The sequence below is a fragment of the Mesoplodon densirostris genome, chromosome 18 (genome assembly GCF_025265405.1).
Source record: "Mesoplodon densirostris isolate mMesDen1 chromosome 18, mMesDen1 primary haplotype, whole genome shotgun sequence".
Taxonomy (NCBI): domain Eukaryota; kingdom Metazoa; phylum Chordata; class Mammalia; order Artiodactyla; family Ziphiidae; genus Mesoplodon; species Mesoplodon densirostris.
In genome coordinates, this window is record NC_082678.1 from 44,095,207 (window position 1) to 44,119,011 (window position 23,805).

Sequence of the window (23,805 nt, forward strand, 5' to 3'; positions counted from 1 at the left end):
ACGATCCACTTTCCTTATCCCCACCCCCGAAGACAGAGTAGGGGGAAGTTCAGCCCCGGTGAAGCGAATACACGTCACCACCGGAAGTAGTGTCAGAGGGGAAGAGGAGGGGGGGAAGAAAGAAGGAGGGAGGCCTTTGGGCGGTAAAATGGCGCCTGTCAGAGTGGGAAATCCAGCTGCAGAGGCTGCAGCCCCGCTCCCTAGCGGCTGAGGCACCCCCGACCTCGGGGAGGGGGAGGCCGCTCCAGTCCAGCCATCCGCGCCCTTCGGCTCCCCCTCCCCTCCTTCCCGGCTCCTTGGCTCAGCCGGTCCGTTCGCTGCCACCGCGGCCCTGCGCGCGCCGCTGCCCCCGCCCGCCCCTTTCCCGCGGGCAGCCCCCTAGCGCGCCTGCGCAGCGGGCCACCCTCCGCTTCCCCCTTCCCCTCCCCCTTCCTTCTCCCTCCCTCCCTTCTCCCTAGCCCCCTCCCCCACAGCCCCCTCCCCCAATTCTCCATCCCCTTCCCTCCTGGTCTCGGAGGACCCCATCGTAGCCCGACCTGTCTCGGCCCGCAACCTCCGCGAATCCGTCGGTGCCACTCCCCGCCCATGTGGGCCCCCGCGGGCTGCCCACGCCTGTCCCCCAGCTCCCCGTTCCGCTGGGCTTTCCCCTCGTCGTGGGTGGCTTTCTGAGCCGCCCGCTCCGTGCCCCTCTCTGCAGCCTCTCCTGCCACTCGGGGCCCCCGTTCCCCCTCCCGGTGGCGGGGGGCTGCCCCCGGGGGGCTGGCGGAGCTGGGCCGCGGGGGCCCCGGGGCCGGCGGTGCCGGGGTCATCGGGATGATGCGGACGCAGTGTCTGCTGGGGCTGCGCACGTTCGTGGCCTTCGCCGCCAAGCTCTGGAGCTTCTTCATTTACCTTTTGCGGAGGCAGATCCGCACGGTGAGCCTGGGTGGGCGCTGGTGGTGGTGGGGACCTCTGTCAGCGGTGCTCGAGGGTTTTTGGAAAGTCTCGGGCCTCTGTTAGGGCCTAGAAACTGAGCCCCGGCGGCAGCGTTTACCGCTAGAGAATTAGAGCACCCGTCGCTGGGCATGGGGTGGGACGGGGAAGAGGAAGACCCTTGTAGTAGAACCGAGATGGTGGAGGGGGGCTAGATGGGGAAAGGATTTGGCAACTCTTGGGGGCTAGGGTGATGGGTGGGGTGCTCTTTAAGAAAGCTGTAGTTGTTGCTAAAGAAGCCGAGGGGCGGGGAACACCTGTTTGATGGCAGCAGGTCTGTTGATGTGGGCTTGTGAAAGACTCTCCTATTATTTGGAACCTCCGTGTGTGTTTGGTCTCATAACAAGGGAGAGACAGGCTCATGTGCCAAGGGTGGGGGTGGGGGGGGGCGTATGTCACCAACAAGGATGGGAACGTGGGAAAAGCCCTGGGTGTGAAGGAGAAATCCCTGCGGTTCAAATTAAGGGAACTCTTCCGAAAAAGGTCCTGAAAACTCATTTCATAGTGTGAGTGTGAACATTTGGGTTTATTAAGACTTTGGGACTAAAAAAGATGCATTTATGATTGGCATCTTTAGTTGTGGAAGGGAGCACATTAAAGTTTGGGTGTTCCTATCAGAAGACGGTGCTTGTCAGTTTAAGGTTTGAATCTGAGGGCACGCTTCTCAGATTGTTTCTCCAGGAGACCCCAGCATTGTGAGGGATACTGTGGGGAGTGTATCTCTGGGTTTCCTCTCCCATAGCTTTTCTCCAAGGTCAAACTTCCTTAGGCTAACATCATTTAATGCGCTCTGTGTTCCCACCATCACGGAGGAGAATCCTCTGAAGGAGTCTGGGGAGGATTCAGTGAGCTGGGTCGCAGAGGGTCTCCAGTCTGTACTCTGGTGTACCTCAATAAAACGTGAAGGAATAAAACCAGGTGCGGGCTGCCTAGGTCAAGGAACTTCCAGAAAGCCCTGAGTGGTAGTGGTGGTTGACTTACTGATTTGGGGAATGGGCCTGGCCTTGGATTCAGTGTCTCCTTTACCACTCCACTCCTTCCACTTCCTGATTTAGGGTTTAGGGTGAGGATTGTTTCTGGGTGGTCATGGCTGTAGGCAGGGCTATTTCCCTGAGATAAGGGTTAGGAGCCAAGAAGAATCGGGTCAGAGATACTGAGATGTGGGGGGGACTAGCTCCTGGGATTTTCCTTACGTGTTAGCTGCTGTCCTCTCTTCCTGGCCTTGCTCCGAGCATCTCCCCTTCTTCCCCTAACATAGCAGTTTGCTGATCTGGGTGCAGGGATTGGCTCCAGCACATGCAGAGACTGGTTCTTTGCAAAATTGCTCTCCTCTGGGCAGCACTGACCCCACAGCCTTTTGTCTTCCCTTCCTTCCTTTCCAGTCTGGTTTCTCCCCCCACCCCCTTTCTGGCAGATGCTTAGAGCATTCCCTACATGCCCAGCATGTGCAACCCGAGATAGCAGGGCAGGACACCCGAGCTGTTGCGGCCCTCATCGCAGCCCCGAGAGAAAAGAAGGGCACATGCCTTGGGATTAGGGGGAGAGGGCCCTTTGGTTTGAAAGTGGAGAGCCTGGTTCTGGTGAGACTTGGGGCCTAGGAACAGACTGTGCTTAGAAGAAAAGAGCAGAGGAGGGAATTGCCAAGCTTTGCACGGGAGAGATTTGAGTGCTGGAAACAGGAGCCTCTAGAGAAGGCTTGGAGAAGCTGGAAGGCCGAGATGGTGACGTCCTTGTCCCTTCCTCACCTCCCACTCACAGCCCTTACTTCACTCTGGCCTTCTTGATACTCTCTCAGTCTGCCTGGTGAGTGGGGCTTTCCAGTGTGCTCTGCCTTGCCCTGGGTACCAGGATAAGGAGGCTGTTCAGAGGGCCGAGGTTCTCTACAACTTGTGACTTGGCTAGTGGAGACAGAAATGGACAGGTGGCTGGTTAAAATAGGCCTGGTGGCCCCCAGCCAGAGGAACTTAGCTGACCTGACAACCCCTGGATTCCCTCATTCTCTGTTCCCCTTAGTGACCCAAGGACCTCCCCTTCTGACTCTTACGCCCTGTCCACTAAGGAATCTGAGGCTCTCAGCTCCCAACAGGAGGTGATGAGAGCTGTCACAAAGAATTCTTGAGGTGGAGGTGGGGAGGGCCACGCATTTCTTTGTTCCACGTAGCAGGATAACATCATGGTTAAGAGGGCACGTCCTTGGATCGGACCGCACAGGTACAATCCTGGCTCCACCATTTCATTGATTCTAATGTAAGTGATCACCCCTGCTATAGTGTTCTAGGAATACAGCCACGATCGAGACAGAATCCTTGCTTTCATTCTAACTGGAGGGGCAAACTGCTAAATAAGACAATTCCTAGCTGTGGGGTCTTAGGCAAAGTATTTAACTTCTCCAAGCCTTGGTTTCTTCGTCCTTAAGACGTAGATGATATTGTTGTTGTTATTATTAGGGTTGTTCTGAGGATGAAAGAAACAACCCTAAATTACACTATGCCCAATGTATGCTAAATGGTCAACACGGGCTTCCTATTAGTAGTGGGGAAGATTTCCTTGTCGAGGGTTCTAACCCTCTCTCTTGCTGTTCCTATAGGTAATTCAGTACCAAACTGTTCGATATGACATCCTTCCCTTATCTCCTGTGTCCCGGAATCGGCTAAGTGAGTATGCTGACTGGGAGGAACCCTAGGTGAGGTAGGGTTCAAGCTCTTGGCTGGAGGTTGGTTGGTGTTACCCCTTCCCATTGTGGTTCAGGCCAGGTGAAGAGGAAGATCCTGGTGCTGGATCTGGATGAGACACTTATTCACTCCCATCATGATGGGGTCCTGAGGCCTACAGTCCGGCCTGGAACGCCTCCTGACTTCATTCTCAAGGTGTGTGGGGCTGGGAAGTGATGGAATGGTTACGTCTGTTATTCTGCTCGCTTCTTTGCCAGTCCCAGAGCATCTCATCCCTGGCTGTGTCCTCTGGCAGCCTGAAGGAGGGAAGCAGGCAGTGGGAGGGTGGGGGGTGTCCTTTAGGCCTGTGTTGTGGTGCTCAGGACTTCTCCAAGCCCTGCTGTGTTCCTCTACAGGTGGTAATAGACAAACATCCCGTCCGTTTTTTTGTACATAAGAGGCCCCATGTGGATTTCTTCTTGGAAGTGGTGAGTTTGCAGAAGCTGAAGGCAGCTCTGTGGTGAAGCAGTGGTTTTAGGGCTCTGGGAGTTTAGAGGATTTGGAGGAAGTAAGGGATCAGGAGAAATGGGTAAGGGCAGTTTTGGAGAGGGGAGGTTGTAGGATGCTCAGAGAATGGCGTTCGATAGTTTGGGTTCATTTGTTTTGCTGATGCAATTCTATTCTTCCATGGCCTTCCCGCTCTTTTGTTCTTGCATCTGTGAATCTTAAGGGTGTATGGTGCCTAAGACTCTGAGTCTGAGGACAGTTTCAGAATTTTGTGTCCTCAGAGACATTCAGTGTTGTTGGAAGTCCTGAAGGACTCTGCTAGAGTCTTAGTAAAAGGGAACTATATGTCTGAATGATCATCTCTTCTGATACCTTCCTCTTCTCCAATCTCTTTCAGGTGAGCCAGTGGTACGAGCTGGTGGTGTTCACAGCAAGCATGGAAATTTACGGCTCTGCTGTGGCAGATAAACTGGATAATAGCAGAAGCATTCTCAAGAGGAGATACTACAGACAGGTAAGGGGCTAGAGTCCAGGTCTAAGAGTGAGGCTTGGGAGGCAGGCCATCAGGGAGGGACCTGAGTTTGAGGCAACTGCCCTGGAATGGGACCTTCTGAGGGTGTGGGGGAGGCATACTGTATAATCTCTTTTGTGAGAACTGGCTGCCTGTGGGCACTGTTGGGATTGGGGGAGCAATCACAGAGGGCGAGTCTCCTTTTGATGCCCAGCTCACCCTGCCTTCCAGCACTGCACTTTGGAATTGGGCAGCTACATCAAGGACCTCTCTGTGGTCCACAGTGACCTCTCCAGCATTGTGATCCTGGATAACTCCCCAGGGGCTTACAGGAGCCATCCAGGTACAGGGGACGGTGGTGAGTCTGGCAGGACTAGGAAGTGGTTCTGGGGAGGTATTTTGAATGCATGGAGCTGGGATTCCCTGGTTTACAGTAGGTCAGGATGCAAGTTGTTTCTCTTTTAAATGAGATGTTCCCCGCCCCCCATATCCATTTCATAAATCAGATTTCTCATATCGAAGTGCTTCTGGTAAGACACAAGGCAGTAAGTTTGACTAGAAGCCTCACCCTAGTATGAGATACGGTGATTAAAATTTTATTTTATTTTGAAGAATAAATCAAGAAGGTTTTACTTAGGTCATTGAGTTTGGGGGGGTATGTATTTTAAAGTAATGAACCCCACCCCCAAATAAAAGGAAAAACACCCTGTCTCTCTTGAATCCTTTGTTTCTTCTCATGTGCCTTTTCACCCACTCTAGACAATGCCATCCCCATCAAATCCTGGTTCAGTGACCCCAGCGATACCGCCCTTCTCAACCTGCTTCCGATGCTGGATGCCCTCAGGTAAGGGAAGCTAGACACTTAGATTTCTGAGGAGAGGAGCGGGTGGGGGATCCCAAGAAGGAATAAAAATTGGTCCTGTTTTACTTACTTATCTCTTTTCCCTTAAGAATATTACTTTTGAACAAGGTCTTCTTAAAACTCATCACTTTTAGCCATTGGGTTTTGGGCAAACTGAACCTGTCTCATGTGAAAACGGTGATCCTTTCCACCCCACGTCTTCCGTGAGGCTGCCTTACAGTAGTGTGAGGATATCAACATAAGGACTCTACCAATGCAAGTTATTGTTGTCCCAGGTTCACCGCTGATGTTCGTTCTGTGCTGAGCCGAAACCTTCACCAACATAGGCTCTGGTGACAGCTGCTCCCCCTCCACCTGAGTTGGGGTGGGGGGGAAAGGGAGGGTGAGCCCTCGGGATGCCGTCTGGTGCCCTGTCCACTGGTGAGGACTGCCTGGGCAGGGTCTGCCCCTCCCACCCCTCTCTGCCTTGGGAGCCCTGCACTCCATATGGAGTCTGGATGGACACAAGGGCCAGATTCTCAAGCAGCCTCACTCTAACTTCGTGTTCGCACTCCCTGGAAACCCCAGACTGGGACATAAGCGGAGGCCTAGGAGAGCCGCAACAGTGTCTGGTGGAGAGACAGGACTGGCCAGAGTGGGAGAGAGACATTCGGTAATCCGGGAGGCTCAAAGAGAAGCCAAGCCAGCTTTGTTGTGATTTGTTTTTTTAAAAACTCTTGTACAAAACTGATCTAATTCTTCACTCCAAGGGCTGGGTTGTGGGTGGGAAACTGGGATTTTGGGCCACTGGATTTTCCCCAAACTTGTCCCCTCCCTTACTTTCTCTCTATTTTCCCTTCTTCCTAGATTCCCCTCAGACCTGTAACCAGCTTTCTCTTTTTTTTTCTTTCTTCTCTTTTAAACCATGCATTATAACTTTAAAACCAAGGCTGCCCTAGGTCCTTCTCTGGGGTTTTGGGAAATGAAGGGAGGGGTCTTTGTTCACACCCACCCTGTCCCCTAGGCAGAAGGAAAAGAGGCTGCTGTAGACCCGAGGGGTAGGGGGAACGGTGGTGTTGGCTTTCCCTGGTGGGAAGGGTCTTAGTGACAGGATGGGCGCCCTGGCGGGGAGTGAAAGGACAGCTGTGTGTCCTGAGGGAACGTGAGCTTCAGTGCGGTAGGACGGAGAAATATGAAAGGAGGAGAGACCTGGGCGCCGGCAAAGCCCGCATTTCGTCTGGGGGTGGTTAACGTGAACAAGCTAAGCAGACGCTGCCCCTGAGCGGCGTGGGGCGGGAAGGTTGGGGGGGGGGTGCTCCACGCCAGCGGCGGACCGGCCGAGCCCCGGGGCTCCACCTCCCCAGCGCTTCCCTCCCCGAAGCTAAGCCGGCTCTACTTCTTCGCACCCGCCACGTGACGCTCCGCCCTTCTCCGAGATCACATGATACTTGGGTACACAGGGTGCAGTATTCTTCCGCGCTGACGTAGTCCTTACTTTTCGGACCTCCTCTCTAGTCCCTATTGGTCCACTAACCCCTGGAACCTAAGCGTTCCGTGCGTCTTTTCAAACATACGTTTCGTTTTTCCCCTCTATTTCCGGAGACCACTTCCTCTGCTTGGGTACTACTTTGTTTTGGTGTCAACGGCCGCTTTCAGCGTACCAACACGTTTCATGAATAGCTCTCCTTGTAATTATCTGCTCTTTTCCTGTACGTTATTTCCGAAAAGAACTTTTGGAGAGCCAAGTCTCAAATTACGATCACCATCATCCAGCCATTTTCATCGTTACCTTCCTGGGGGAAACTCGGGAAATGGGTTTTCAGTTATCTTCGACGATAACAAAAGCCAACAATCTTTCCTACGCCGCCTGCGTAGCCTCCAAATTGATTCCAAAGCGATTGCGCTGACGGCGTGGGGGCGGCGGTCAGTAGGTGGTGCTACGCTAGTGGCGTTAGGGCCGTTGCGCTAGCGGCGTAACATAGCAGGCGAGGAGGCTCCTGATGGTCGGGGGCGGGGTTGGTGAATAGGGAAGTGGCCCAAGTCTCGGGATCGCTCCGCCGAATCCGCCCGCGCGTTGCCGCCGTCGCCACCGCCCCCCGTCCCGGCCCCCCCCCCCGGGTTCCCTCAGCCCAGCCCGGTCCAGCCCGGTTCCCGGGAGGATGAAGTTCGTGTATAAAGAGGAGCATCCGTTCGAGAAGCGCCGCTCTGAGGGCGAGAAGATCCGAAAGAAATACCCGGACCGGGTCCCGGTGAGGACAGTAGCCAGGGCCGAGGGCGCGGGGCGCTGGCGCTGACGCCACAGCCCGGGCTTGAGTCCGGGACCCGCAGCGCGGGCATCAGGCTGCCGGCTGTGGCGGGGTTGGGAACGAGCCCGAAACTGCTGTCCCTGGGACCGGAGGTGAAAGGAGTGGGCTAGCGGTAGGGCTGGGGTTGAGAGGATGTAGACGCGAGAGACAGACCTTGAGATTCATGTGGGAAGCCGTGGGGCGTTTGACAGTCTGAGCTTCACATGGGGTTTTTCAAATTGAAGCTGTAGTCGGCCCAGACAAGTCATCCCCTTATGATTAAAATAACAGTTTGTTACGACGCCCTGTTTAGGGATCCTGGATGTTTAGGTGAATTTGAGTCAGTGGGGTCAGAATCCCTACTCAGGGCTGCGCCGCGTGTTCAGAGACAAAGAGAAATGAGTCTGGGGTAGGTGTGGGTGTTAGGAATGTTGTTTGAGTTCTTGACAGGTGGAGCTGTCCGGTTATATACCTAACGTCTCCTAATTTTCACCTTCTCTTTAACAGGTGATAGTAGAAAAGGCTCCCAAAGCTCGGATAGGAGACCTGGACAAAAAGAAATATCTGGTGCCTTCTGATCTTACAGGTGGGAATCTGACCCAATACCCGGGTTTGCTTTCTGAGGGTGGGAGCGCAGTTTCTGTGGGAGGAGGCTCCACATAGAAGGTGTTCTTTTGAGGGCATTTGTGATCTCTGACTTTATCAGGCCTTGTATCTTTGGCAGTTGGTCAGTTCTACTTCTTGATCCGGAAGCGAATTCATCTCCGAGCTGAGGATGCCTTGTTTTTCTTTGTCAACAATGTCATTCCACCCACCAGTGCCACGATGGGTCAGCTATACCAGGTATGGTGCCTGGGAAGTAGTGGAGGCTTTGGAGAGGAATTGGAAGCGCTTCAGAGGCAAAAAGTTTTAAGTCAGCAATTCTTGGACCAACTGGCTTGCTTAGCTCTCAATTTTATATTTGCTCTTAAAATTTCCATATAGTCTTGGGTTGGGGATTTGGACACGGCCGTGGGAGTAGAAAGAAAAGAGAATAGTGAGCTGGAGCAACTGTTGTGATCCAGACTCTCCCCAGGCCCCTCCCTGTTCCGAGGCAGCAGAGAACAGTTTGAGGTCTTTTTGCCCAAGACTGTTGGCTAGAATAATACTGTTCAGCGTCTAGGGCCTGGAGCAAGTGAGAGGGAGAGTCAAAATGAATGGTTTTGGAAGAATCTGTTCCGGTGGTGGGTGGTTCAAGTAACTAAAGCCCAGTTGCCTGAACACTGTTACTTTCTCCTTTCACCCCAGGAACACCATGAAGAAGACTTCTTTCTATACATTGCCTACAGTGACGAAAGTGTCTATGGTCTGTGAAGCTGCTGTCCCTAAGGTGGGGGGTCCCATTCTACAAAGAGAGAGGTGGCCCCCCTTCCTTGACCTGCTCCTCCTTGAGGGTCAAACACCACCTCCCTTTTTCAGGACCTGCACTAACTAATGTTTGAGACTCTCTTCTAGCCCCTTTAAACACAAGGGTTAATGGGGGAGATGGCCTCTAGTACCCACTCTTTCTCCCTTTAGCACCTTTCCCATTCTGCTTTAGACTTCTTGACTGTCAATCTCTGTCACATCTGGTGATTGTTTTGGTTTCTGTTCCCTTTCTAACTGCCCAAGGGGCTCAGAACCCCAACAATCCCTTCTTTTCACTACCTTCTTTTTTGGGGGCTGATGGAAGGGACTGAAATTGTGGGGGGGAAGGTAGGAGGCACATCAATAAAGAGAAAACCACCAAACTGAACTGGATTTTTCTTTGTGTTGCTCCCCTCCCCCTTTTGTTCTCCCTCGTCAGTGGTGGGGAAAGAGGAGGTTGGAGGGATAGTAGTATATTTTGGTTTGTTTTTATGTTGGGCTTTTCCTTGTGCATAAAAAGTGTGCTTTTGTTGTGCTGGATGGAATACTGAGTATCATTTCATGAAAGTTCAGTTTTATATACGTGTGTATGGATTGGGTCCTGAGGTTATAAAGAAAATTGTTTTTTTACTGTGGGTTTCTGTGGAAATTTGAAAGCACCTGCTTTAGATAAACCATCCAAGTTTGTCATAACCTTTTGGGTTAAGGAGATTTTCGAGTGTGGGAGCTAGTAAAAGGACTCTGTCCTCAGATGCATGTCGCTTAGACAGACTGCCGGCGTGAGGGATCCAGTGGAGTGTAATCCAGGAGAGGGAGAACACTGGGAGGAGGGAGCCATTATCACCGGGAGAACTTCATCTCCCAGCAGCCTTTTCTCTGTCTGGCCGGAAGTGGGGCGGTCCCCCGTGGGTAGAAAGAAGCCGCAGAATGAGGCAGTATGGTGGCCGAAAGTTCTAATCCCTTCTTTCCCTTCATCCCCTTCTTTCCTAGCCCCGCCCAGCCTACATTTCCCAGGAGCCTGAGCGCACTCTTCCACTCTCCCCTCTGCTCCCAATCTCCCCGCCACTCCCCGGGGGAGGAGAGCGGTTTAGTGCGCCTGCGCCAATCCGTGGCTTGCTGGGAACTGAGGTTCCGGAGGCTTATGCGGTGTCCTTTTTGCTGCCCCCGGACGGACTATAATCCCCTTGATGCATTGCGCGTTAGCGCCCGCGAAGGGAGGGGGGAGAGAGGAGGAGGGAGGGAGGAGAGAAGGAGGAGGGAGCAGGCGGCCGGCGGCGCGGGGGGAGGGGGCCCGGTCCGGGAGTGCGGGAGGCAGTGGTAGAGGGAGGTGGCGGCAGCGGCTAGCGGACTCGAGTCACAACCGAGTCGAAGCAGACACCTCCGTGGAGCGAGGCAGTAGGAGCACCGAGCACCGGAGGCGGCACCGGGATCCCCGGCTCAGGGGAGGGGGGCGCCGGACCGGGAGGAGGGGAGGGGGCGATGCTGGAAGCCATGGCGGAGCCCAGTCCCGAAGGTGAGCTCTCGACCGGCACAGAGCGCTTAGCCGGCGGGGGGCGGGCGAGGAATCTATTGGCAAACTTGGAGGTCGAGCCCCGGAGCCCAACGGGGGAGGGTGGGGAGGGGGTCGGGGGTCGGGGGCCTGCCCCTGGAGGTGGGAGAGTGACGAGTTGAGAGACCTTGGAGAAAGAGGAGTGGGAGACTGGGCTGGGGGTAGTTGGAGATCAGGCGCTGTGTGTGTGTAGGGCGGGTGGGGTGGGATGGGGGAGCGGGAGCTGGAAACCCACAGCTTCGGGGGTTAGGGGCCGAAAGGGCCTCCGGCAGGTTGGGGCCCTAGAACTGGGAGGTTGGGGGAATCTGGGGGCCGGAGAGTTGTTGGGGAGGAAGGATGTAGAAAAGGATTGAGTGAGGAGCTCGGTAGTTCGCCGAGGTGGGGGAGTTTGTGGCGGTGGTGCCGGAGCTCCCGGTAGTTGCCGCGGGAGCTAGCCCGGTGATTGTTGGAGGGGTGGGCAGATAGTTGTGGGGAGAAGAGAGGGGCTGGGTATTGTCTGCGATAGAGAGACCTATGCGGGGGGGTAGTTGTGGGGAGAGGGAGCCGGGAAGCGACGAGAGCTGGCTAGGTTTGGGGGCGGTGGGCCGGGGTGGGGGTTTAAGGCCGGCGAGTTGCGCCGGGGGGGGGGCTTGGTCGGTCGGCGAGGGTTAGAGCCTGGGAGTTGCGGAGGGTGAGGGGGGCAGCGGCGGCAGCAGCGGGGGTTGCTGGGGAGGAAGAGAGTAGCTGGTTGGGGGGGCTCGAGTTTAGGGGTCCGTAGCCTAGTGACTTGCTGGCGAGTCCGGGGGCAGGGAGGGGGGGCGGCGGCCGGAGAGAGCTCGGAACTGGGCCCGGGGCCCGGCGGGGAGCCCGAGGAGCTCGAGACGGGGAGGGGCCAAAGCCCCGGATGGGGGCGGGGGGACGGCGAAATTGTGGGGAGCGCGGTAAGGGGGGGCAGGTGGGGCCGCGTCCGGGTGAGAGCTCTCAGGTCTGTCCCGGCCGCGAAGTGGCGTTGGATGTGTGAGCCCGTGTGTGTGTGGTGGGGGTGAGGGGCGCGCCGGGCCTCGTGCTCGAGTAGAAGGGGCCGGAGGGCGGGGAGCGGTTCGGCGTGGTCATCCTAGACCCTGGGGGCCGGCGGGCGGCGTGTGCGGTCGCGGAGGGCCCGGGGCGGTAGAGCGCGGCGGGGTGGGAACTCCGGGCACTGGGCGCGTGTGAAGGACAGGGGCAGGCGGCAGCCCGGGCTCGGTCCGGGGAGCGGTATGGCGGGTGGGGCGCCGAGAGAGCCGAGGAACCCGGAGTCTAGAGAAACCGTGAGGTGGGGGGGGCGGAGCGCCAAGCCTCCGGTGGGGGGAAGGGGAGCGCTATAGCGAGGCCTGAGAGGGCGCCGCGCCCAGGCTCCGCCCCTCGCGGGGCGGAAGGGGGAGCAGCGGCGGGTCCAGCACCGCTGGGGGCCTGCTCGTCTGGCTGAAGGACCTGGGAGCGGAGGGGGTTCACTTGGGACCTCGGAGGTTGAGAGGTGGGGTCTTACACCGACTCTTTCCTAGTGCCTTGACTCAGCTTTTATTGCTTTCACAGATCCACCTCCGACCCTTAAGCCAGAGACTCAGGTGAGGTTTCCCATTCTTTTGCAGCCCAGTATTACTGCAGGATCCCCTGCTCCTTCTCTATCCCTCTCCCACTTTTTCCAGATTTCTCACTCCAGGGACTATGCTTTTGGGAATGTCCCTCGTAAACTGTGTGTGCTACATATTTTTTTCCTTTCAGCCACCAGAGAAACGACGGAGAACAATTGAGGATTTCAACAAATTCTGCAGTTTTGTTTTGGCCTATGCTGGTTACATCCCTCCTAGCAAGGAGGTAGGGATAGGAGGACAACTGACTGGAGGGTGGTGTCCTAGGGCTGTAGAGGGGCTCTTGAGCTTATGAGACTGTATTACTTTGTAGGCAGAGCCTAGAAATTATATGTAAGACTAGGGAAATGGAAATTTTGGTGGGAAAACTAGTATCTGGAGTGGGGGTGGGATTAATAGATAGGTGGTTTGAGTGCAGTGAATGGTTTTGGGGTGCTCTAAATGGAAGGTGCTTTTGGATAAAAACTTGAGGAAGCTGAAAATGGTAACAAATGAGGCTGTTCAGAAAGAACTAGAGAAATATGGCTCTGGTCTGGGGGATGCTGTGTTGTGAAGGCAGTGGGCATTGGGGAGATGGTTAGAATTTGAGGTGGGGGTAACATGGAAGTGTTCAAGAGGAGATGATGGGAATTGGGGTGGGGATAAGTTTTCTGAATACAGTAAGATTTAGTGGTTTGGGCCGGATATTTTGGTCTTTTAAGTTGGGTTTGTATAGGGGCTGAGATGACCCTGGGCCCCTTGCTGATCCTGGTCTCTTCTCCCCTTTAAGGAAAATGATTGGCCAGCCTCCGGCTCCAGCTCTCCATTGCGAGGTGAGAGTGCGGCAGACAGCGATGGCTGGGACTCAGCCCCCTCAGATCTCAGAACCATCCAGACCTTTGTTAAGAAAGCAAAGTCATCCAAGAGGAGGGCAGCTCAAGCAGGTCCCACCCAGCCAGGACCCCCAAGGTCCACTTTCCCTCGTCTGCAGGCCCCTGACAGTGCCACCCTGCTTGAGAAGATGAAACTCAAGGACTCTCTCTTTGATCTAGATGGGCCCAAAATGGCATCTCCACTGTCCCCCACATCCCTGACACATGCCTCCCGGCCCCCTGCTGCTCTCACCCCAGTGCCCCTTTCCCAGGGGGACCTCTCCCAGCCTCCTCGAAAGAAGGACCGAAAGAACCGAAAGTTGGGGCCAGGAGGGGGGACAGGCTTTGGGGTGCTTCGGAGGCCTCGGCCAGCCCCTGGGGATGGGGAAAAGAGGTCTCGAATCAAGAAGAGCAAGAAGCGAAAGTTGAAAAAGGCAGAGCGGGGGGATAGACTCCCACCTCCTGGGCCTCCCCGGGCACCCCCCAGCGATACAGACTCTGAAGAGGAGGAGGAAGAAGAGGAAGAAGAGGAGGAGGAAGAGATGGCAGCAGTGGTAGGAGGGGAAGCCCCAGCCCCCGTGCTGCCAGCACCTCCTGAAGCTCCTAGGCCCCCTGCCACAGTGCACCCTGAAGGAGTCCCTCCCACTGACAGTGAAAGCAAGGACGTGGGCAGCACTGAAACAAGCCAAGATGGAGATGCCAGCTCCAGTGAAGGCGAGATGCGGGTCATGGATGAGGACATCATGGTAGAATCAGGTGAGAAGTTTGGGGCTGCCCAGGGGTAGCTGGGTTGATGGGTTTGGGGGTATTGTGGATCTAAGAGCTCCAGCAGAACACCAAACAAACCATCTTTTCCCCAGGTGATGACTCATGGGATCTGATCACGTGTTACTGCCGAAAGCCCTTTGCAGGCCGGCCCATGATTGAGTGCAGCCTGTGTGGAACGTGGATCCACCTCTCCTGTGCTAAGATTAAGAAGACCAATGTCCCTGATTTCTTTTACTGCCAGAAATGCAAGGAACTGCGGCCAGAGGCCCGGCGGTTAGGGGGGCCTCCGAAATCTGGAGAGCCCTGACATATGCCATCTCTGGGCTGGAACTTCGAATGGCAACATGACTTGGGAACTGAGCCTCAGGGTCATCAGCCTGTCACCCGGAGCTGGGATGTTGTCCCACTTCAAGGCAGAAATTCCCAAGGGAGGCTGGTTTGGAAATGAGTGATGTTCCTATCCTACCCTTCCTTCCCGTCTTGTGGACTTGAACTCGGACCTAATGCAGTTGGGGGTGGGAAGCTGTCTGGGTCCCTAGACACTTAAGCTCTGTCCCTTGGACCTGCCACCACTCACCTTCTGGGCCAGGGTTGGAATTGGGATGGAGTGGGACGGTTGTCTATAAAACTCTAGTGTAAATATAGCACTCCCCTCCCTCATCTTTTCTTTTATCTCACTCCCCATTTATTCTACACCGGTTGTATTTTTAATTTTGGACTTCTCCTTTTGAGTATGGCAGCTCAGAGGTGGAGTACCAACCAGAGCTTGGCCGAGGGAGGAAGGAAAACAGAAAGGTGACGATGCTCTCACCTCTTGTTTTTAATAATATTGGCCAGCTGTTTGTACAGACAGCCTTCGTGTTGTAAATAAAGCAGAGTGGGCTCTTTTGTGTTTATAGCCCTCACTGACTGTCCTGCTTGGGAGGGAGGCTTTGGAAAAGCTGGCTGGAGGTGGGGCTGAAACTCACCTCCCTTAAAAGTCCAAGCTGAAAATGGCCTGGCGCTGCGCCTTTTCCACCAACCCTAGGACCTCGATTGGCTTTGCCCCACCTCACCCCCCAGTCAAGGACCCCCCCACAATTCCCACCCTCACCTCCCACTTGCACGCTCCAGCGGATCAGAGTTGCTTGGAGCTCTCTCAGGGGGTAAAGGGGGGTGGGAGTCGGTTGCCTGCCCCCTGAGGGCAGAGGCCAGCCGAGCCAGGGTAGTTGGAGGAGGCGGGTGGGGACACACTTGGGGGCGGAGCCGTAGAGGGTTGGGAGACCGTTGCTGAAAGTGGCAATAATGTGACGGGGCGCTAGGCGGAGCTGAGAGTCACGTGACCAGTGAGGGTCACGTGGTGGGGCGTTACGGGCAGAGCGGGGGCGGGCTAGTTCTAGCCACGTGACATGGGGAGAGGTGGGCGGGGCGCTGGAGAGCCCTCGCGACGTCTGCGGCGGCGGCGGCGGCGGCGGCGGCGGCGGAGCCCGCGGCTTTGACTCGCGCCCCACAGCCCGTCCCCAGCACCCCCCGCCGTCACCTCGCTGAGCCTTGTCTTTTTCCCTTTTGCACCTTTCTTGCGCTGGGTCGGTCGCGTTGCTCGCGCGTCGGTTCGTGGGAGTGCGCAGGCGCGGCGGGGGCGATCAGCCCCGCTGGGTGGGCGGTGGAGCCCGGGAGCGCGCGGGCGAGACCATGGCGGGCAGCGGCGCTGGGGGCGGTGGTGTCGGGGAGACGAAGGTGATTTACCACCTGGATGAAGAAGAGACTCCCTACCTGGTGAAGATCCCCGTCCCCGCCGAGCGCATCACCCTCGGCGATTTCAAGAGCGTCTTGCAGCGGCCCGCGGGCGCTAAGTACTTTTTCAAGTCTATGGATCAGGATTTCGGGTGAGCGCGAGGCCTAGACTAGGAACGACGGGGGCTGTGCTTTTGTGGGTTGGGTAATATTGAGGGGCACTGGTCTACTTTGGGACATGCTGGGATTTTCTGGGCTCTAGTGGAACACATCTTTACTATGCTCGTGTAGATTGGCTATCCCAGGACGGACAAGGTTATGCTTAGACAGATTGAGGCGTGCGGAACTGTAGGAGGACAGACTGGGCTATACTAAACCAGATTATAGAAGATTAGGCTATACTGGAATAGAGTGGGGCACACTGGTTTATTTTTGGGTGTTCTGGTCTGTGCTGAGGTAGATTGATCTCTCCGCTGGTAACTACATTGTGAGTAGTCCTGTAGCACACAGGCTATGTAGGGACATTGTGGACTCTGCTGATGTAGATTGGGCTATACTGGGCAGGCTTGGGATGTTCTGTCCTATACTAAGGCAGACAGGATAGTTTGGGGACAGTCTATTCCGTACTAATGCAGAGTGTTCTGTTGGGATGCCATTCTGGTCTCCAGCGGGTTCTTTTGATTGATCTTAGTTTCTCTGGGGGCCTAGTTTTTATTGGGACACTCAATACAAAGGCAGACGGGGCTGACGAGGTCTGTACCAATACAGCTGGTACAGTCAGCTGTATTGGGATATTTTAGTCTATAATGGTGTAGACAGCTGCACGTGGTAGAATAGATTGGGCTACCCTGGGGTAATTTGGGACAGTCTGGGCAAGACTGGGACTTTAAATAATGCAGAGTAGGCCCTTTTGTGTTTATAGCCTTTGGGACTGTGCTCTCTTGGTTCTCAGTCTCAGCTCTTGAAGGGAGGCCGGATCAGGCTGGGATAGCCTGGGTTATAGGAAAACTGAACAGACTGGGCTCTACTTAGTAGAAAGACTATTGGACGTTGGGAAGGTGGTACTGTCTTGGGAGTTACCTTGGATTTCAATGTTCTTTTTGTCAGCACTATAATCTGGGGCAATTTATTTAACTTTTGTGCCTTGATTTCGTCTGTGAAATGGAGTTAACCAGAGTAAAATGCTTAGTACAGGTGCGTGGTACGTTCTTGGTGTGTGATCATTGCCCTTATTAGCATTGAGTCTAATTCTTAAACTAGGTTATGATGATACAGGATAGAATCACTTGGCAGGCTGGACTATGCTGAGACTGGATTATGTTGGGACGAATACAACGTTATGCTGAGACAGATTGGTAGTGACTGGGCTGTGTTGTCACATTGATAATAGGTGGGATTGAGTTGACATATATCCAGGCTCTTAGAACCATATTAGGCTAAAGAGTTAATCCGACCCGGGCCTTCCCTGGTGGCGCAGTGGTTAAGAATCCGCCTGCCAATGCAGGGGACATGGGTTCGAGCCATGGTCTGGGAAGATCCCACATGCCGCGGAGCAACTAAGCCCGTGTGCCACAACGACTGTAGCCCGTGTGCCTAGAGCCTGTGCTCCACAGCAAGAGAAGCCACCGCAATGAGAAGCCCACGCACTGCAGCGAAGAGTAGCCACCATTCGCCACAACTAGAGAAAGCCTGTGCACAGCAACAAAGACCCAACGCAGCCATAAATAAATAAATAAATTTATATAAAAAAAAAGAGTTAATCCGACCAGATATCCCAATTTGGGGGGGAGTGTGTGTGAGAGTCTATTCAGGGCAGAGCGTGTCATAGTTTACACGTTTATTAGTTTAGCCAACAGGTATTTGTTAATGCTTACTAAGTATCAGGTACTTTGGCCCGTGGCCGGGGACATGGTGTTGAACAAGACAGGCATTAATGATTTCACTTGGTGATTGAAAAGAAGGTCCGTTGAAGGAAACCATGGGAGAGGTGACCCCCAGGGCTGGGCTTTAGGGTCTGTCAGGAGGAGCAGATGGCTTGGTGCAGAGTTTGTGCCAGGTGAGGCACAGGAGAATGGGGGTCTGGGCTTCACCTCTGCTTGGGAGCTCAGTCTAGTGAGGAAGGTACTATTCTTTGGTCTAATGGGTATTTTTATCTAGGGGAAGACAGCACATTTGGACATCTCTCTGGAAGTGAGTTAGAGAAAACTAAGGAAAGCATAAAAGTAGAGATGTAGATGAGGACCAAAGCCTTTGGGGGAAGTTGTGTGAGGAATAGGGTGAAAGTTGGAGGGAGGCTGCCTGCAGGGCTCCTAAGGTTAGATATCTGGGGCAGCTGGGGCAACCTTACGGGAAGCCTTTGAAATTGGACTGAGAGGTTTGAATCAGACTCTAGGAAATCTCTGGAACAGCGCTGAGCCCCTGAGGATGAGCTGGGGAGAGAAGGAGAAATAAGGAAAAGGAATTGAGTTTGGTGATTTCTTAGGTGTAAGTGTTTCAGCATCAGAGAAGGAGACTTGGACAAGGTGGGAGAAAAGCAACATCCTTGAGCTGGATGAAGATTGGGAGAAACTTCGAGTGTGGGTGGGAATGGGGGAAGCCAGTCCAGTCTCACTGACCTTTATCTTGTCTCTCGGCAGGGTGGTGAAGGAAGAGATTTCAGATGACAATGCTCGCCTTCCCTGCTTCAACGGAAGGGTGGTATCCTGGGTAAGGGGCCCTGCCAGAGAGTCCCTCTGGCATTGCCAAGCTCCTCCAAGCCTCAGCCTGTGCCCGCCCCCTCTCAGTTGCTGGAAGCTCTGGCTCTTTGCCTTCTTACCTGTTTGTTTCTTTGTCTGTTTTTGGCCATGCCCTGTGCGGCCTTCGGGGATCTTAGTTCCCCGACGGGGACTGAACCTGGGCCTGCCGGTGAAAGCACCGAGTCCTAACCGCTGTACTGCCAGGGAACTCCCATCCTCCTTACCTGTTTGGAGAGCCAGCCAGCTGGAGCTCCTCAGCCTTCTCCTTCTGGAGCCTCTAACGCGTGCTGCTGCTTTTTTTGTGCTTTTCTCCAGGCTCTCTCAGGCGCTGTCCCCTTTTCTACTCTTTCCTCTTACTCTTATCTCATATGCCTCACTTCCCCATTGAGCCGTTTTCTTTTGTTGTTGTTCTTTTCAAATCACTTGCATCCTTCTAGTTAGTGTCATCAGATAACCCCCAACCTGAGATGGCCCCCCCAGCCCACGAGCCTCGGACAGACCCGGCGCCTCCACCGCCCCCTGTACCCCCTCTGCCACCGGAGAGGACCAGTGGCATTGGAGACTCCAGGCCTCCATCCTTCCAGTGAGTCCTTGGGATTCTTGAGTCCAGGGGAGGGAGGTGAGGAGGGAATCCAAGCCCCTTGGGAGGGGAAGCCGAGGATTAGGAACCTTGTCCCACTGACGCAGGTGGGAAACCCTCTTTGCCCATGTAGCCCTAACGTGTCCAGCAGCCGGGAAAATCTGGAGCCCGAGACAGAAACCGAGTCAGTGGTATCTCTGAGGCGGGAGCGGCCTCGCAGGCGAGACAGCAGTGAGCGCGGCGGTGAGGGGGGCCAGGCCTGGAGGCCGGCGAGACCGGGAGCTGGGGAGGGGTTGGCTCCGACCCAAAGCCCTGACAAGGGTGAGGAGCCCGAGTCCTGGTTCCTGAGGTTCCTGTTCTCCCTCAGCGGGGGGCCACCGGCCCAGCGGCCCCTCGAGGCTCGAGCGCCACCTGGCAGGGTACGAGAGCTCCTCCACCCTCATGACCAGCGAGCTGGAGAGCACCAGCCTGGGGGACTCGGAGGAGGAGGACACCATGAGCAGGTGGGGCTCCGTAGACCTCCCCCGGGCGCCCTCCCCGCCCCCGCCGCCACCCCATCCTCTCCTTTGGCCCCGCGACCGCGGCCCGGCCAGCTCCCCGCCCGACCTCCCCACAGGTTCAGCAGCTCCACAGAGCAGAGCAGCGCCTCCCGCCTCCTCAAGCGCCACCGGCGGCGGAGGAAACAGCGGCCACCCCGCCTGGAGCGGGTGAGGGGCTTCTTGTGGGGCAGCTGGACCTCGGGGGAGTTGGGGATGCAGGCCTTGGTTTCGGGGGTACAAGGCCCAGACGGGGAGAATCCTGGGTCTTGTCCCGGCTTGTTGGAGGCAGTCTGGCTCCTTCCCCTTTACCCACCACAGGCCTCATCCTTCAGCAGCGTCACCGATTCCACCATGTCTCTCAACATCATCACAGTCACGCTCAACATGGGTATGGAGGGCGCCCGGGCCCTGGGGGCTGGGAGGACCTGGTCTCCAGGGTCCCTGGGAGGCATGAGACTGGGCCTTCCTCTCGTCACCTAGCCTCCCTCCACAGAGAAGTACAACTTCCTGGGCATCTCCATCGTGGGTCAGAGCAACGAGCGGGGAGATGGAGGCATCTACATCGGCTCCATCATGAAGGGTGGGGCTGTGGCGGCTGATGGGCGCATTGAGCCCGGGGACATGCTTTTGCAGGTGAGCTGGGGCGGGGCCACCCGCTGACCCAGGCCAGGGCCCTCAGCCCCTCTCCCCCACCTTTGACCCACCGCCCCTCCTGCCAGGTGAACGACATGAACTTTGAGAACATGAGCAACGACGATGCGGTACGGGTGCTGAGGGATATCGTGCACAAGCCGGGGTGAGCCTCCGAGCTGGTCTCAGGCCCTTGGTTCTCTTTCTTTGCCTTTTCACCCTTCGTTTTAAAGTGGCGAAACATAATGCTCATCAGAAAGTACGTAATGTGGGACTTCCCTGGCAGTCCAGTGGTTGGGACTCCGCGCTTCCACTGCAGGGGGTGAGGGTTCGGTCCTTGGTCAGGGAACTAAGATCCCGCATGCAGCACGGCGCTGCCAAAAAAAGTACATAGAGCAAGAACACGTAACGAGTGAGTCTGGAGTGAGTGGGTGTTTGTGTCCCCACCGCCTAGATCATGACCTAGAAGATTTCTGACCCGGGAGAGCCCCTCGCAGTGTCCCTTCCCACTCCCTCCCTCCTCACTCCCCCAGAGGTAACCACTCTGCTGATGCTTTGGTCATCACCACGATGGTTTGCTTGGTCGTCGTTTCACCGGCCATACACGTGTTTTTGAACAACACAGTTTAGTTTTACCTGTTTTCGGACTTGCTCTGAATGGGACCATGCAGCGTATACTCACTTGAATTGCTCAGCAGTGTGTTTTTAAGAGTTACCCGTGTTGGTGAGTCACCCGCATTGTGGAGCCTTCCACCATCACCTTCTCTGGCCCAGCCATGTCTGTGCTCCTTTTTCTTTTCCTTTTTTTGTCCCTCACCCATTCTCATTCCAGGCTTCCCCGCTCCTCAGGCCTCTCCCCTCACCCCAGCTTGACTGGCCTCCTCTTCCTCACAGCCCCATCGTGCTGACTGTAGCCAAGTGCTGGGATCCCTCTCCCCAGGCCTATTTCACTCTCCCCCGAAGTGAGTGATGCTCAGGGACCTGTAGCTGGGAGGACAGGGCGGGTGTGGATACCCTTGGCCTCCAGGCTACAGGGAGTGGGGTGGGTGAGGGTCAAGATGGGGCTGGGACAGGAGTCTTATTCGGGGAGGGACAGGGCTGGCTCTCTGGGACTGGGAAGTGACCATCTTGGTGGCCTTCGCTCTCCCAGATGAGCCCATCCAGCCGATTGACCCTGCTGCCTGGGTCTCACACTCTGCTGCGCTGACTGGCACCTTCCCAGCCTATCCAGGCTCTTCGTCCATGAGCACCATCACATCTGGGTCCTCTCTTCCTGATGGTGAGCCCCCAGGCCCACCTCATCCAGCCTCCCTGGAAGACCACCCAGTGTGGTGTGAATCCACCGCTCCTTGGCCCTACCTCTCATTTTCTGTTTCTCCTTTGTCAGGCTGTGAGGGCCGGGGCCTCTCCATCCATACAGACATGGCATCTGTGACCAAGGCCATGGCAGCTCCAGAGTCTGGACTGGAAGTTCGGGACCGCATGTGGCTCAAGATCACCATCCCTAATGCCTTTCTGGGTACGGCTGGGCTCTGGGCAGGTGGTGTGGGGAGGAGGAGGCCAAAGCTGGGAATGGTCCAGGCAGGGGTGAGGCAGGAGCTGGGGAGAAGAACCTGAGGCCTTTCTTTGCTCTGGGCGATCCAGGCTCGGACGTGGTTGACTGGCTCTACCATCACGTGGAGGGCTTTCCTGAGCGGCGGGAGGCCCGGAAGTATGCCAGCGGGCTGCTCAAGGCAGGCCTCATCCGGCACACCGTGAACAAGATCACCTTCTCTGAGCAGTGCTATTATGTGTTTGGAGACCTCAGTGGCGGCTGTGAGAGTTGTGAGTGCCCCTGTCCCAGCCCAGGGAGAGCGGATCTGGCTGCCTCGTCCTGCCTCTCCAACTCCAGGCCTAGCCCAGAAACCAGCCAGGGCCACCGTGGACGCTGAGCAGCATGCGTCCTGCGCTGGGCCCTGAGCTGGCTGATGACACGCGTGGGGGCTGACGTCCCCCGGTGTTCTGCCGGACAAGCTGTGCGCCACATGCAGGGTTGGGTCTGCTGGTGGGGAGGGCAGCTTTTCCTGAGTCACATAGAAGCATGTGGGACTAGTGGTGGCCCTGGCCAAGTTCCTGCCCTGATGGCTGTGGCCGGTGGGACATTTCCTGTCAGAGGCCTTCGTTTTAACCCCCATCGTGGATGGTTGTGGGGAAACGGTTCCCAGTTCCTCTTCATTCGATGTCTTGGGGTGCTGGCTTCTTAAAGCAGTGATCCTAGGTCTTTCTCTTGCCTTCCAGACCTAGTCAACCTGTCTCTGAATGACAACGATGGCTCCAGTGGCGCTTCGGACCAGGACACCTTGGCTCCTTTGCCCGGGGCCACCCCCTGGCCCCTGCTGCCCACCTTCTCCTACCAGTACCCAGCCCCGCATCCATACAGTCCCCAGCCCCCACCCTACCACGAGCTCTCGTCCTACACCTACGGCGGAGGCAGTGCCAGCAGCCAGCACAGTGAGGGTAAGTCACCGCCAGATCCCCATACAGCCGGGGCCTGGACGTGGGCACCAAGGTGAAGCCAGGGAGCAGAGGCTGGAGCGGGGACTGGGGAGGCCAAGGGACCCTGGGCTGGGGCTCAGTTGCTCCCATCCCCTCTCCCCCAACAGGGAGCCGGAGCAGTGGGTCGACACGAAGCGATGGGGGGGCGGGGCGCACAGGGAGGCCTGAGGAGCGGGCCCCTGAGTCCAAGTCTGGCAGCGGCAGTGAGTCTGAGCCTTCCAGCCGGGGCGGCAGCCTTCGGCGGGGCGGGGAACCTGGTGGGACTGGTGATGGGGGCCCTCCCCCATCCAGGGGCTCATCAGGAGGTGCTCCCAATCTCCGAGCCCACCCAGGGCTCCATCCCTATGGCCCACCTCCTGGCATGGCCCTCCCGTATAACCCCATGATGGTGGTCATGATGCCCCCTCCCCCACCCCCTGTCCCTCCAGCAGTGCAGCCTCCAGGGGCCCCTCCAGTCAGAGACCTGGGCTCCGTGCCCCCAGAGCTGACGGCCAGCCGCCAAAGCTTCCACATGGCCATGGGCAACCCCAGTGAATTCTTTGTGGATGTTATGTAGAGCGCGTGGTGGGGCCATGTTGGATCTCCACCCTTGGCCTGTCAGTGCTTGGTGCTCCTGTCCTGTGATTGGGCGTCTTGTCAGTCACGTGCTCATTACTCCTCTGGTGCCTGGACTCAGCCTGTCCTGTGGGCTGCTGCCTGCTGTGAGGTTGTTGCCACTGTGACTCTTTCCAGCAGTGCCTGGTTCCTCCCCCTTCCCTCAGGGGTCAACAAGGGACCTTTGGTTATTTTTAGCTTTATTGTTTTTTATAAGCCTTTTGGGGGGTTAAAATAGACTTTTTTACATTTTTGGGACTATTTTTTTACTAGACATTTTCTCTTTTGTATGAAGAATCCCTGTCTCCTGGGCCCCTTCTACCCCCAAAATGTGACCTCCTACTCCATTTGCCCAGTCAGCTCTGTCCTGCGCAGGGTGGGAGGGTGGTCAGTCGGTGGTACCCTGGGAAGTGGAAGGGGGTTGGTTCCCCTAGACAGCAGTCAAAGAAAGCTGGGGTATTTGGTATTTGGGGGCTGTGTAGCTGCTTTTGTTACTCTATTTATTTTAGTCACTTGTATAAAACACCAAATAAAGCAATAGGGGCAAACTC

At 56.0% G+C, this 23,805-nt stretch overlaps 4 protein-coding genes across 9 annotated transcripts; all 4 read left to right on the forward strand.

The window, feature by feature from the left end:
* Nucleotides 1-108: 108 nt before the first annotated feature.
* CTDNEP1 (CTD nuclear envelope phosphatase 1) lies at nt 109-6,430 on the forward strand. The gene is made up of 8 exons (XM_060080447.1): nt 109-915; nt 3,560-3,626; nt 3,721-3,839; nt 4,040-4,111; nt 4,528-4,644; nt 4,873-4,984; nt 5,401-5,485; nt 5,779-6,430. Exons 1-8 carry the CDS (start codon nt 814-816, stop codon nt 5,837-5,839), a joined length of 735 nt encoding a protein of 244 aa, XP_059936430.1. The 5' UTR covers nt 109-813; the 3' UTR covers nt 5,840-6,430.
* Nucleotides 6,431-7,516: 1,086 nt separating this feature from the next.
* Nucleotides 7,517-9,541, forward strand: GABARAP (GABA type A receptor-associated protein). The gene is made up of 4 exons (XM_060080448.1): nt 7,517-7,731; nt 8,275-8,353; nt 8,492-8,610; nt 9,055-9,541. Exons 1-4 carry the CDS (start codon nt 7,642-7,644, stop codon nt 9,118-9,120), a joined length of 354 nt encoding a protein of 117 aa, XP_059936431.1. The 5' UTR covers nt 7,517-7,641; the 3' UTR covers nt 9,121-9,541.
* A 908-nt stretch (nt 9,542-10,449) lies between these two features.
* PHF23 (PHD finger protein 23) lies at nt 10,450-14,826 on the forward strand. Its single transcript, XM_060081192.1, has 5 exons — nt 10,450-10,666; nt 12,254-12,285; nt 12,443-12,535; nt 13,079-13,916; nt 14,021-14,826. The coding sequence occupies exons 1-5, from the start codon at nt 10,633-10,635 to the stop codon at nt 14,233-14,235; spliced, it is 1,212 nt and encodes a 403-aa protein (XP_059937175.1). The 5' UTR covers nt 10,450-10,632; the 3' UTR covers nt 14,236-14,826.
* A 543-nt stretch (nt 14,827-15,369) lies between these two features.
* DVL2 (dishevelled segment polarity protein 2) lies at nt 15,370-23,805 on the forward strand. 6 transcript variants are annotated; one of them, XM_060080765.1, is made up of 15 exons: nt 15,370-15,793; nt 18,278-18,347; nt 18,814-18,959; nt 19,090-19,199; nt 19,324-19,459; nt 19,573-19,663; nt 19,814-19,883; nt 19,989-20,128; nt 20,215-20,291; nt 20,975-21,087; nt 21,276-21,404; nt 21,513-21,644; nt 21,770-21,949; nt 22,403-22,621; nt 22,768-23,805. In XM_060080765.1, exons 1-15 carry the CDS (start codon nt 15,600-15,602, stop codon nt 23,214-23,216), a joined length of 2,256 nt encoding a protein of 751 aa, XP_059936748.1. In that variant the 5' UTR covers nt 15,370-15,599; the 3' UTR covers nt 23,217-23,805. The 6 variants fall into 6 exon arrangements, with proteins under 6 accessions (XP_059936748.1, XP_059936750.1, XP_059936749.1 ...); XM_060080767.1 differs by having other exon boundaries at nt 21,020-21,087; XM_060080766.1 differs by having other exon boundaries at nt 19,090-19,187.